Here is a 15157-nt window from a genome sequence, read left to right as displayed (position 1 = left end):
TATTTTAATAAAAGAGTCAATTATGATTTTTTTTTTTTAAAAACATGTGCATATCTTTTAAAAACTTAATAGTAAGGTCGTTGACCCTAAAACATGGTGGAAAAACAGCTATTACCAAGAATATTGCTACAGATTGTCTTTCATGTCTGTATCTAGTGCTATGATAGTGTTACAGAATTGGTTTCTATAGATTAGAAAAATATTTTGGTTGCTAGAATTTTATTACGATTCTTTTGAAAAAAACTGATAATTACTAATCCCTAGGATCCTACACTCACTTGTTATTTGACACTGAAGAAGGCCATATCTTGGTCGTAATATTTGTCAATTACCTTGAAACGTCTTTTCATTGATACTGTTTTACAAATCTTCTTAGACTTCTATATTTAGTATACCCCTGCTCTGAAGGATAGGGGGTATACTCTTTTACTCTTGTCCCTGTTACCGTAACACTTTTTTCCGTTACAGTTTTCTCAGCAACTACTCATCTCAGTGGTTTGAAATTTTAACACATCATTTCTGTAGGTATGCCATATGGTGGTTATGATTTTAGGAAAAATTGGGCAACAATTTCCAGTTTACTGAGGACTTTTTTTTGAGAGTTTAAATTTTCGATGCATTTTTCTCAGTAACTATTGATCACAGTGGCTTGATATTTTAAGGTTCTTTCTGTAGTTATGCCATATGGTGGAATTCATTTTCCGAAAAATTCAACAATAATTTCTTGTTTACCGAGGACTTTGTTCATGTTACTGATATTGTGATTGAAAGCAGGAGTATCACTAGTGAGCCGTGGCTCACCGATATCTTGTTTAATAGTATTGCATCATTATTTGTCACAGCGGTATGGGTTCAAGTCCTGCGTATTGAATGACCAAAAATTTGCTTCGCAAATTGGACAGTTCTAACATTTTTTTCAGACCCTTCTTTGCTTACATTGTCTTCCCAGTATCAATTTGAATTGATGGAACTGTGTAACGAAAAGAGTCGTCACATTCTGAGACGTATATATAAATATATATATAGAAAATATGCATTGTATTTCAGCATTAAATTAATATAAGGAAGAATAATCTCTCATGAATCTTTGTTATCTCAATTTCTGTTTTTAGAACCATGCAGACTCCAAAATTCGCAATTTAAAAGATGAATCTGCCCTTGACCTAGCAGCACAGTATGGCCGACATGAGGTGGTCCAATTGCTGGTTACTAAGCAACCTGACCTAGTTAGGCACACAGTGACATCACATTCACCTTTACATCTTGCTGCAGCCTGTGGACACGTACAGATCATAAGTATTCTACTGGATGCAGGATTTGACATTAACACAAAAGTTTGTATTAATTGAATATCATTCATTCATTTCTCGTCTTAAAATTAAGGTTGAATTTGAGTATTGCATTTATCAGACTAACCATTTATTAGTATTTGGATAGTAGACATTGTAAATATTATATATAATGCATGTATGTGCAATGCTGTGAGATTATCTTAAGTGTTTGATTCAAACCTACCAGTTAAGTTGACACACTCAGTGCACATAGTTTTATCAGGATGAGCACTTAATTATTGAATCTTTGTATACGCATGAAATATTATGCCCCATTTTGTTAATTTGTCAAATCCAAAATAACAGACATGTTCAATTCACAAGACAAGTTGAAAATATCTTTTCCCTCCTCTTCAATTTACAGAAACTCTGAGTTTAATTTTGTTAAGTAACACCTCAATAGAAAGTTATTTCCATAAAATGATAGTTATTATGTGGTTCTATGATTTTAGACTGTAGCTGGAACTGCTCTACACACTGCTGCCATGTATTGCAAGACAGATGTTGTCAAACTTCTTGTAGAGAAAGGTATTAGTAGCTATCAAACATGTCAATATTCTAACTTTGTTTCATCAAAATTCAGTAGAGCACTCATGAATTGGTTCAGAAATTATGTTTTTGTTTATATTATTACCATACTCTAAAATTAACTCCCCTCCAACTTGCAAAGGGAGGATGTATAGTGATATGGGTGCCTTTCCTTCCGTCCGTCCTTCTTTTACGTAATGGAAGGAGGGGCCCGTCTTAATGGAATTTAATGAAACTTTCACTGAATCTTAATTCCATGTTTCCATTGTGCTTCTCCTTTTTTAGATTTTGAAATGAAATAATTTAGGTGTTAAATATAGCATAACATGAACTTTGTCATTTATGAATTTGAGGACATGGGAAATTTACCAAAAACTTTTACAAAATCTTTATTACATGTTCTCATTGTGAACCACCTGTTTTAGATTTTAATCTGAATCAACTTCGAGGTTTCACATGCATTTGTAACATTGACTTTTCAATTATAAATATGGGGACATTGGGGATCCATCTCTCATCTGTTTCTCCTCCTACACTTCTGAATTGAATTTATTCAAACTCACAGAATCTTTATTACATGTTCCCATTATGTACCTCTGTTTTAGATTTTGATTCAAATCAAAATGGAGGTCAAAAGGTGCATGTAATCCAATGGTATCAAGTTAGTGAGCATTGCTTACAGTTTTTCTAGTTTTTGTTTAATATGACTTGTCCAATTAATGTACATTGAATAACAATCTTTTCATTCCATTACATTTTTTTCAAGGTCTGTTACATTTTTCATTTCAAGTTTCAATGGACACATGTGTTTACCATAAACTAGACATCACTGAACAGAGCATTTTTGGGTATTGATCCATATCTATAAGTATTAGGCTTCCTTCATGTAAAACCATAGAAAAAGATGATGTCTCTGATGCTAGCCTCTTATGTTTTTGTTATGGTGTATTTTCAGTTTATATATCAACTAGTTACCTATTTAGGTAAACATTTTTGGAAAGGTATGGCACGGACAGGGTGTCAGAGACATCCTACATGTGTTAATGGTCTGAAAGATAAATTGTACAGATTTGTTTTGTTGGAAATGATATATGGAATTCGGTATTGATTGTTTGGATACTTAACAAATTGTAGAGCAGATGTTCTAGGAAATCTTGCATAATCCCATATGTGGAGACATCAATCTGAATAGCATCATCAGCAAAGGCAGTAGTCAAGTACAAATAGCATTACTCCTTATAGGCTAAGTCGTATTGGAAATCATTGAAGGACTTGAATATTGATGTTTGATTTTTTCAGGTATCGACATCCATGCATTAGATAGCCGTGGTAGAAAAGCACTGGAGATAATACTAAAGAATGACCAGTCACAACCTAAATATGCTGAGATAGCTAAGTTTATCAGAGGTTAGAGTAACCATATCATGAAACTGGTATAAAATCTTATTTGTTTTGTAATCAGAGCAGCAGCAAAAACATATGTTTGTTCAGCAGGCCTGTATTTTGGATTTATTTGACACCTGTGATAGATGTGACAAAATCAAACATCCAAAGATAGATCTTGCCAAAATTTTTAATTTCAATTTAATTTGAAGTAATGCAAGAAGAAGAGCACACCAGATATATGTTTTTGTACTTATGTCTTCAGAAAAATATTTGAACAACTTTTTTTGTAAATGTGAGGGGACATAGCTTTTTGTAGGTTTAAACTGGTCTGGAGCTGGCATGTCACTTAACTGCTAGTAGTCCTTAGTTTTTACATTTATGTAATTTTTATTCAGTTTCTTTATTTCCATTGTAACAAGGGACTCTGATCTTTCTGAACTGATTTTTGTCTTGCCTGCGATGAAAATCATGAAAGGCGAGACTTACGTTTTGCTTTTCCAGCGGTGGCAGCATCCACAAACTTTATGCTGAGTTTTCTGACAAGTTCATTTAAACATGAACCCTTATGCTAGGTCAATGATATTTGGTGTACAGATGCATTACCATCATTGCATCACAAATTCATGCCAATTTTACATATATACCCTCGCAGTCATGGTCTGTTGACTTAATTAAATGTTAAAGTTTAACATTAAGGTTTCTTATAGTTCATGTAGACATTTTATTTGAAATTCCATCTTTACTTAAAGCCTTACTTTCTCAGTGTGATGTAATAAAACGAAATTAATCCCTAGCTGCAAAAAAATTTTTTTTGCCATTCATAATGATGTTATTTTAAAAATAATTTTCCACTTGAAATATTTCACATCTTTAAATTAAATTAAGTTAGATATTCCAATTCCTCAGTCCTTTCCTATTTCATAATATTATATACATTTAGTCATCAAACATGTTGTAATTATGTGACCAGTTTTTATACCTTGCCTCACAAAGTGGCGAGGTATTTTCTGATGGCCTCCATAAAATTTTAGTTGAGTGTTCATCCATCTGTCGCCTAGCCATTTTGTAATGGTAACACAAAAATGATACTTTTGTGATTTCATATTTTTATGCAAAATATAAAAGCAACACAAAAAATAATATTTAACAAGCACCATTATATTGACAATATTGAACAGGCGAGACATATCTCTGTGATAACAGTTTATTAGGTGTGTTTAAATTCACAGTGACCAGATTTTAAAGGGTGAGGGTTGTGATCACGCCAAAGTTCTTTAACCTCGCCACATTTTTTGCTCCTGTCCCAAGTCAGGAATTTCTGGCCTCTGTATAACTTGTTTTGTTTTCACCTGTAGTTTATTTTTATGTTACTTGAGTACAATGGAGCAACTCTTTGGCTGTGTATAATGATGTGGTGTTAAGATTTCCTCGTCATTCATTGAAGATGAATGGTTGGTCTTGAGTTGACATTTTCATTCATGTATGGTTGTTGTCTCTTTAACATATGCACCATACCCATTCTTGTTGTATGTAGTTTAAGTCTATTAAGTGAAAAGTCAATTACTCTGCATTCAATGTATAATATATGTCTTCATTGAATTGGCCTAAGAAGATGAGATTTATTAGTCAAATGTTACCGAATTGACCACAGTAGTGTATATATGATGTTATAGATACTGTTAATACCTATCATAAAATCATCCCTTATAACAAATGTATAATGTTGATTTTATAAGTATAAAGTAAGTCTCAGTGGTTTATGAACTTTTGGTTCATATTTAAATCACTTTATGCCATCACTTGGCATCCATTATCCTTAAACTTTTCATGTTTTGCTCAACCACATGAAGCCCCCTTAACCAGTTTTAACATAGCATATGATTATGTTTCGAAAACTGATAAAGTGGATACCCTCAATATTCTCAACAAACTATCCACTTTTTGTTCATTGATCAGCTATAAAAAGGAATAACAGTTCATTAACTTGTAGGATTTTATTAATTTATGCCATTGTGCACCTTTTATTTTGTTTTTCCATCTGAATGCTTTAAATCACTTATGGGGTTTCTCGTATTTTTTCTTTCTGGTGGGTATCAACAAGTTAACTTACTCACAGTTTTTGTTGTTTGTCTTTATAGTTGCACAAAGTAGAGTTAAACAACTTAATTTATTACTAGAAATAAAAAAAAAATGATACACTTTGGAACATATAATAACATATTTATTCATTAATAAGATCAGAATTCACATAAGTGAAACCAGACATATGTATTTTACAGATCATAGTATGGTGTCAGAAGACAACGTGTATGACACATCCTTCAATGTACGGGAAAGTGCCCCACCACCTGCTCCATCTGTTGATAATGAGGGTAAAGATGCCAAGGGAGATAACTCTGATGAGGCAAGCAGTCCATCTAAACCGAAACCAAAACCAAGACCTTCCGTAGGTGACTCTGGTCAGGAAGAAGAGAGAAAATCTGCATTATACACAAAACCTGATAAAAGTAAAATAAAAAATAGGTAAAGTTTATGCACAATGTTTTTGTCGTAAAATAAAATCAAACAACAAAAAGATATCAATACAATTGAATACTTTGAATTAAGAAAAAGAAATGTATGACATAATTGTATATATTACATGAAAGAAGTAGTTATGACCTTATGTAGATTTCTTATGCAAAAGAATGGCTTAAATTTTTTTTGATGACATTTTTCTTTGCTTGTAAACTAGAAATTCACTATTGACATCTTCACAAAGTAGCATATTGATTTATGGTTAATTTTATTTGTATTTTTGTTATTCAATCATAAAATCTTGTAAATATTCCTTTGCATGATCATAATTTTTGTTTGATAGTTATGAAGATCAGCTACTATTTCAGTTTACAGTACATAATAGAGAGAAAAAGTGCCAACTAAACCTTTATTTCATAATTATCTGATATACAAGGTATTTTTATTGGATGCATATTTAGGGTAGAGAAGGCTCCTCAATCACCACCCGAACCTGCACCTAGGAAGTCTGTCTATTCACCAAAGAGTCCAAATAGAGAATTTCCACCAGGTTTACCAAAGAAAGAAACTGATTCAATCCCACCGCTCCCACCAAAGACTGATGACATACCCCTCCTCCCACCAAAAAGTACATCATCAAGTTCTGATATGGTTGTAGAAGATATGCCTCCAGTTCGAGCTAAAAGCCAGGAGATACTAGATAGTCCTTCACCTTGTCATGGAGGATCTACAGAACCTTTACATGGTAAAATTTTGTGAAATGAAATTAGTTTTAATTTTTATAGAATTATGTTAAATGTCTCTTAAATATCTGAAAAGTGCTGGACTGTAGTGAATTTAGTGTTGGTTATGATATCATATTTTGTTTGATTTTTCTTATCATATAAGTCAATATTTCTATTTTAAATATGTTATTCATCTTTTGTAAAAAAAAATGTTTCATGGGTTCTGTTAAACATTATTGTAATTGACTATAAAAACAACTTTCAGAGGATCTATATGCCAACATTCATGACATAGGTGATTAAACAGCAATCTTTGCTTTATATATATCTGCAAAATATAAACAATATGGTCATCTCTTCCTGTTGTTTCCTCACCCTCTGATTACTTCCACATCAGTACTATTTTAAACTAAAGTAAATTTTTAAAACTATCTGTCCATGTTTTGTTCCATTCAGTTTTGTCTTGATTTTGGTTAAGGTAAATAACAAATAAAACAACTTTTTGACCTCATAAAAATAATTTTAACTTAAACCTTTTTCAAATAGCAATATTGAGATTATATCTTGGAAGAAATGACCAAAAACTGGTATTTGGATGTATTTTAAGTCTAAGGCAATTATATATGTAGAATTATAAGGCTAACATTTGTATACGTAGCTATGTACATCATGTTCGAATGGTAAGTAACATAACATCCCTTAAATGTGTGATATCCAGTAGAGAAACAGGTTTGATTTTTCAATAAAATATAAAATACAGTAATTGTAATATCTAAAACTAAGGAACTTAATTAAAAGCTATAGTTACCAGTTGAGGGAATGATATAGTATTATTCCCTGCTTAGCCTTTGTTTTTGATATATTGATAAAATCATCAATTAATATCTGATGTTTAAATATACAATGAGAACAACACAGCCTATCTGGTTTCTGTTGAGGGTGTTTGGTGTTAAATTAGAAAGATGAGAAATAAATGTATAATTTGTTTCTGTTCTTTGACATTTCTGTTTATTCTTCCGAAATTGAAAGTTGTGGGGGGGGGGGGCATATTGTTTTACCCTTGTCAGTCTGTTTCACAAATTTTCACACGGTCACTCAAAAAATGCTTGCACAAATTCAATTAAACTTTTAGAAAATGTATAGTGATAAGCTCTCGTTAACGGTTTAAAAAATTCAAGTTTTTTAATCTTGAGTTATTGAAATTATTATTCATTAAAAAAGGGGGTTTCCAGTTTTTCGCACAATAATTAATAATGTTTACAGTCCATCAAAAGCTAACACAGTAGGTTTGGTTTAGGCTCTTGTTTTTGTTCTTAGGACTTATAACGTAGGCCCACATTTAGCAAATGTAGGTCATTATTTACAGCCATCTTATTAATATTCTTTGTGAATCTTGTTAAATTGTGAAAGTTTGCAAAATTATACCATTCTGTTAAGATATGTAAATACCAGCAGCACTGAATATTAATATGTTCCAATACACTTTGTTCTTACATGAATTAAATTTATGACAAATTATTTTAATTCACAAATGAGTAAGTTTTATTCTGCTTGGAATTTTTGCATTGTCTTTATATGCGGTATCATTTAAATTGTAAATTGACCAAAAAAAAACATCAGCAGTTGGGAATTTTTTCTTGTTATCTTTATTCTTGGTACAATAGCCCATAATCACTTATGTTTTATTATTTTTTTTTATGAAAATGTACTTAAAGTTTTTTAGTTTTTAGTTTTCCATTATAACTGTTTTACAGACATGCTTTCTTTCAGATTTTTTTTTATATATGTAGGTAACTTATCTTTTTATTGCCATATTTAAGGATATCTAGTGATGAAGAATGGATCTAACCTCAGTCCAGCAACTAAAAAGGTATACCTCAACATAGTGTTGATCATTGAGGGATGGGAGGATCTAACCTCAGTCCAGCTAAAAAGATATAGCTTTACATAGTATAGATCATTGGGGGTTGGGGTTTTGGGGCTGGACTTGGAAAAGTTTTTTCTCTGGAACAAAATATATACTACTTTGGTGTATAATTCACTTACCTATCTTGCTTAACTCATTATCTAGGAAAAGGGGTGGATCATACACAACTTAATATGGTTTTAGTATTAAAGTGTGATGTTGTCATGACAGTGATTTTTTTAATGTACCAACTGTGTCATTGTAATTTTTTTTAAATGTAATATGTGAACTATTTTAACATTTGATGTTTTTTCAGAAAACTCCAGCCAAGCCACCAAGAAAGAAAAGCCCAGCTCCAATGAGGAAGCATAGTCCTTTACAGGTTCGTCAGACAGCTAGTGTTGATTTAGATAAAGAGGATTATGAAACCATGTCTAATATGCCAAAGAAAAATGATGAAGAGGATTTATATGGAAACTTATTCCCAGGTTTAAAGTTTGACTCTAGTTCTGATGCAGGGTCTTGTGACCCAGTTTCTGACCCTATGTATTCAAACATTGGAGAGCCTGCTGAAAGACATTCTGCTAGTCCATCTGTGCCATTTTCTGATTACAGAGATTCAAAGTCTTCAAACCAAAACCTTGCCAAATCTGAAAGTAGTATCTCAAGTAGGACTTCATCTGGTTTCTCCCATTCTAGAACCAGTACAGAGGAAGCTGATAATACATATACAAATGTAGCCTCTGTAATGCAGAATTCAAAAGTAACTGAAAACTTGTCTGCAACAGATTGTGGTTCCCTTAACTGTGATAAAAGAAGAAGCATTCCTAATAGCTCTACAAATTGTAACATTCCAAAATCATGTGATAAAAGTGTCAGTAGCATTCCAGCTTCTTTACAAAGTGAAAGTAACATTCCTGAAAAATCTCAAAACAAAGGCATTCCTTGTGAAAAGGACAATGAAAATGACATTCCAGTCCATTGTAGTCAAAGAGATTCTAAGTCTAGTGATAGTGGTCAAATAAGTAGAAAAAGCTCCACTGGGAGTAGAAAATCTCGCACAGAATCTGAAAGTAGTGATCAAGTTGATTGTGAGACTCCAAAGGCACCAGCTCGTGTAAAATCAAGTCGGCGTTCTGACCCCCAGGTACCAGAGCTGCCCCCTAAATCTGATAGAGGAGATCTATCTAAAGATCTGGTTGTTGATGAGAAGAGATTATCCAATGGTACCTCAGAGAGAAAACAGTCTGATGGAGATATCAGAAGTAGGACTTGCTCAAAAGTTTTTCATTTACTGTTTTTTTTTTTTACCAGTATTATATTATCACACATAGCTCCCTGTATTTTGATTGTTTGTATATATAGTTGAAGTTATAGCGAGATGTTTCACTTTTTTATTCGATGTTTAATAAACTAAAACTGTAGTTTTACATCTTTCATACATATAATTCATCCTTCCTTTAATTTCTTTTTGATGGATTTGATGTTGTAATAAACTTTGTTTCTGTTGCAATAATATGCTGTTGAAAATTTGACACAAAGAATATGAAGTAGTAAACTCTATTAAGATTTTCACCAATGAATATTTTACAGCATCAAAGCCAGATTCTCTAGAATTTGCCAAGAAGAGATTAAATGACCAAGAGTTTCCTACCACCCCTACAGGTTATCCCCAGCCACCGACACCTGACTTCCCACCACCATCACCCCAAACAGCAATGAAAGGAATAGAACAGAAAATTGCCTTAGTTTCCTCAGTAAGTCAATCATAAATTATTATTTATTCCATCCTTCAACTTTAATTTATGGCTGTGAACTTTTTGTAACCCATTATTCTCCTTAATGAAGAAAGATGCATTGTTTTTGAATTCTAATGTTGGGTTTATCACATTGACATCAGGATGCAGGGGCTAGTGGGCTCACAGATTTATCTTAATCATTTGTTGTACATGTCTTTATTATTGGTGCACAATTCACTTGTTCTTGAACTAAAAAATGTTTACTTGCAGTGCAAACGTAGTTCTCGAGAAGTAGAGACATTCACTGAGGATTTGGCAACTGATGATAAAATTATTGAGGAATCTGAGCCATCATCAGATGATTCTAATCAATGTTGTAGTAAAACACCAATGGTTGGTGCTCCTGAAGCCGGAGGAACTAAGGTAGCAGTAGAAAAGGAAAATACTATGGAGAACAAGGACCAAAAAGAAGAGACGGAAGTGATTTACAGAAGAAAGTCTCGTGCTAGCACTAGTGGTAGTCAGGAAGTCCTCCTTGGAGATGATCTAGAACCTTTTGCAGGTAGGTTTTTGATATGTTATGCTGCTTTTCTGGTACAAATTTGTTTTTATGGGTTGTGACACCAGGACAAAGAAATAATGAAAAAAAACATGAACAAATATGTACAATGGGTTATAAAGTATACAGGTCAATTGGTCCCAATTTTGGTCAATTTGTCCGAATTCCATTTTGTCCTAGGTCAATTTGTCCAATATTTTTAGAAATGGTTTTTGTTTCAGGATATGATGTTTGTCATGTGTTATTCTTGGTTATATTTTACCTTTTGTTTTGGATTAATTTTTAAAGGGTATTACTTTACCAGACCTGAAGTCTTGACTACATTTTTGTTTTTTTTTGTTTTGCTTTTGTTCTTTTTCAATTTATAATTTAAAAATGGGAAATATTTTGGATTTTTGTTTTGTACAAAAGTAGATAAACTAGATGAGAAATTTTGATTTTTTATTCTTACAAAGGAAAGTTCACATTTTGTACACTGCATTTTTTAAAACAAGCAACAACTTCTACCCCATTTAATTATGTGAGTGTAACTTGCATGCTCATGTAATATTACTTGTCTTTCTCCCTCACTTGTAATCACTCATTTAAAAAAAAACCTGTGCTACTGTGTACTGAGTAAAACGAAAATTGCATTCAACATCAATGTAACACCAACTCAACACATGTTCAATATAAACACTCATAGCATCCATATAATAGACCTCTCATTCTGAGTAATTCAACATTCAATCCTGAAAAGAAAGTAGTTGATAAAAAGATCATCATGCTAGTAATAAAAACAAAAAATAAAACAAAACCAAGCATAAAAGAAGTACTGTAAGTATTTTTTTTTTAAATTAATATACATTTGTTAAACAAGTGAGTTATCTGCCTTCAGTTAATGAAAGACCATCTAGCTCTCCAATGTATTTCTTTTCTATACGTATTTGTAAAGATCACTTGTAATAATTAATTGCTAATGCTTTTATGAAACTTATCAAGGTGTCATATACAAGTTTATCAATCATTTTATTTCATATGTTTAAAAAATAAAATGATTCAAATTCAAGGTTAAGTAAGAGGGGACAAATTGTCAAAAATTGGGATGAATTGGAAAAAATATGGGACAAATTGGTTGGGAAAAATTGGACATGGGACATATGAACCAGACACCATTATAAAAATTGTAATGATATTTTATAGATAGTGTTGTCAAAAGCTTAAAGTTTTTAAATTGATATTGAAGTTTACATTCCTATTTCCAAGAATAGTTGTTCTGTGTAGTGTAAGAGTGGCTTTCATACAACAGCACTGATATAACTTCTAATGCACATTTCTTCATTATATTGCTCTCTTTTGTACATTATAAACCGTAGCAGCTTGGCAGGTGTTATTATTTTATTTATATTTTGTTTGCGAAACATGAAACATGGGAAAAAATTGTGAATCTTTGCTTAAATTTGTAATCTTTGACTAGTTATTTTCATTTGGGGTAATATATTAGGTCCTTACAAACATATTTCTTTAAATATAGTTTCTTTTTCATCTTTTGCTCAAATGATCTACTACCTGGTGTATTTTAAGGAATGTAAGCATTGAACTACACAAAGGGAGATAACTGCTTTAATTTTACTTATTTTTAATCAGATGTTTTATCCCTGCTTTAAGCTGCTTTGAGTAATGGAGAAACTTCTGGCTGTAAGTGATATCTATTTGGTTTTGTCTCTGTGTCAATAATTCTCATTGGAATGGTCACTTCCAAATTTTTGAAAAAAAGGTATTAAAAAAAATCATAGATTTGATCCAATTAAAGGTTCACATGAAGTCATTTGTAAAATTGATATTTTACAAAAGATATGAAGGAGTTTTATACCCATAAAATCTTTTTGAAATGTATTCATATCTATTTCAGGAGATATTTATTAAATTAGGTTATAAGGTTATTATCAGATTTGATAAAGATAGATATATAATAGTTAATTTTTTTGGGGGGGATAGGACTTTTAAAAGTAAAAAAGTTTTTTACTTATCTTCTCTAAGTTTAAAATGAATATTTTAACTTGATAATATTCCAATTTTATTGACCTCTTGAGTATTTAGTGTTATAGTCCGTGACCATTTAATGATAATTCCAGTTTTTATCATTGTTATTTTTCTGTTGGCCAGGTTTTGTTTTGGTTGACAATTTTAATACGTTATTTTGATGTTGTAAAGCATGGTTCCCTGTCTAATACCCATTCTGGTTGACAGTGTTATTAACTTTTGATTAACAGTGGTATTTTTTTTTAAAAAGGTTGATGGTATATAATATAAATGTTTAGATTTTTGTGTTTTTTTCTTAATGTTGTTGTATTTATAATGATTGTTTTGGTTTGTTATTGTTTAAGAGGTTTTTATTTGATAAAACTGTTACTTATGTGGTAAGTCTTTGTATATTAATATTCCAAATGATGAATTAATATTAAAGATTCAAAAATAGGAATACAGATATGTAACTCAATGTCTCATGGAATACAGGTGTATAACTCAATGTCTCAGGGAATACATATTGCTTTGGTTCTGTGGTCTGTGCATTCGACCACCCCTAAGATTGTGTTTTTTATCTCCCATTGATTGGACTGAAATCACACCACACACTGTTGTTTAGTACAAGTATAGGTGTTCAAGATACAATGAAGGTTCTCAAAAATCATGATTTCAGGCTACTTCAGGTAATAGTGGGCAATGGTAGGTGTTTGAAACCGAGGTATTTGATGAGAAACCAAACTTAAATTATGATTTGATAATGGAATGTGACAAAGGGAGATGATCCACCTTGAAGGTTTTACATAATAAAACTACTTAACCCTCCGTCAGATTTGATGAAATTTTATAGGAATGTTTGACATGACATGCAGATGTGCATGAAAGAATATAATTGCTATTTTTGGGACTACAATGGAATATAATTAAACTTCAGGGAATTACATTTAACATTTAACTCCATTTTGAAGTGGGTGAAACTCCTTTTGAGCTTCTCTTACTATTGTACCCTGTTTTGCTAAGTGGAGGGTATATAGTGATGGGGGTGTCTATTCTTCCGTGCATATTCATGCCTTCTGTTACACGGTGTGGGGGGGGGGGCATCACTTATCTGTTACAGACCTCCTATATCACTGAATTGAATGAAACTTTTAATTATTAAGTGGGGGAGTTGGGGTGCGTATCAAGTTAGTGATCATTGCTCATAGTTTTTTTTAGTTTCTAGTTGTTTTTAGAGTTATCGGTCTTTAAGCACTGAAAACAAGAAGTTCTGTTCATTACCAAGCTGATGGAGTTACATTAACGTAACACTTGACGATTCTGACCAAAAAATTGTGATGTAATCATGCTTTTCCTGTGATTTCCTTTCCCATTATTTATCAGGCTTTTTATTTTTAGGAGAAGATTGAGAAAATTCTTTGGATATGAGTTTGGTCTTGAAATGGATGTTCGAATAATGATAGTACATTTGAATTCAAGTGAAATGGAAATTATTAGTCTGAATTGCTTGTAAATGCCAAAGGATACACCTGTCTTATGTCTGGTATCAGCATTTATTGGTTGGGTTTGATATTATTATTTATTGGCATGTCTGATAACATTATTAATTGATTTGGCCAAATGTGTACTGATAATGTAAACTGCAATGAAAAAGATGAATTGTAATAATTTCATATATTGGATCTAAATAAAGTTAGTGTCAAATTAAAATTGATAAATGATTTTTTCTGTAAATATGTAATTTATTAGAAGATGTTTTTGTAGGAAGCCGTCTGCATCCATTGTCTTTTAAATAAAGAGTTAATTGCAGTATCTGTCTATAATATATGAATATGAACTTGGCTACTACAAAGAGGTCTGATTATTATGGTATAATGTTTTGTAATTATGCTGTGCCAAATAATAATCATAAGTTAGGTGCCTATTTTCATCACAACTGTCCGAAAAAGCTTGAAATATGAACAGATTGATTCATAAAGAGGCAGGGTTTTAATTGAGTTCTATGACAGGTGCAAAACATTGTCAACTTTTCTTTCCTATAAAGTAACATTTCAGCTGCTCCAGCTTGTGAAGTTTTATTATCCCCACTTACAATGTATATAATGATAGGGTTGTCTGTCTGTCTATCCATTACACAAAGGGGACCTATCACTTATACGTTACTCCTCCCACACCACTGAATGGAATTGAATGAAACTTTCACAGAATCTTTATCACATATTCTTATTGTGCACCTTATATTTCAGATCTTGATCCAAATCACTTTTGGGGTTTCACATAGCAAAACATGGATTTGGTCATTTGTTAATATGAGAAACAAGGGGCCTCCATCTCTTATCAGTTACTTCTCCTACACCACTGAATGGAATTGAATGAAACCTTTACAGAATCTTTATTACATGTGCCAATTGTGCACCTTCTATTTTAGATTTTGATCTGAATCAATTTGGGGGTTTCACACATCA

At 31.9% G+C, this 15157-nt stretch overlaps 1 protein-coding gene across 6 annotated transcripts in view; it reads left to right on the top strand.

Moving 5' to 3' along the window:
* LOC148609149 (uncharacterized) overlaps positions 1-15157 on the top strand; it is a 79011-nt gene that overhangs the window by 10433 nt on the left and 53421 nt on the right. For 4 of the 6 annotated variants that reach the window (XM_088542927.1, XM_088542924.1, XM_088542926.1 and 1 more), the window contains exons 5-15: positions 1113-1334; positions 1784-1859; positions 3159-3266; positions 5525-5768; positions 6224-6507; positions 6753-6782; positions 8308-8357; positions 8710-9658; positions 9987-10150; positions 10403-10694; positions 12339-12368. In XM_088542927.1, coding sequence (XP_088399053.1) covers positions 1113-1334; positions 1784-1859; positions 3159-3266; positions 5525-5768; positions 6224-6507; positions 6753-6782; positions 8308-8357; positions 8710-9658; positions 9987-10150; positions 10403-10694; positions 12339-12368 — 2449 coding nt within the window. The remainder of the gene's footprint in view (positions 1-1112; positions 1335-1783; positions 1860-3158; positions 3267-5524; positions 5769-6223; positions 6508-6752; positions 6783-8307; positions 8358-8709; positions 9659-9986; positions 10151-10402; positions 10695-12338; positions 12369-15157) is intronic. The other 2 variants (XM_088542928.1, XM_088542929.1) reach the window with 2 other exon arrangements.

Source organism: Perna viridis, chromosome 8 (assembly GCF_037379345.1).
Source record: "Perna viridis isolate PV_CMFRI_1.1 ecotype Kerala chromosome 8, ASM3737934v1, whole genome shotgun sequence".
NCBI lineage: Eukaryota > Metazoa > Mollusca > Bivalvia > Mytilida > Mytilidae > Perna > Perna viridis.
The sequence above is the reverse complement of the archived record's forward strand: the minus strand, read 5'-3'. Positions and strand labels throughout refer to the sequence as shown.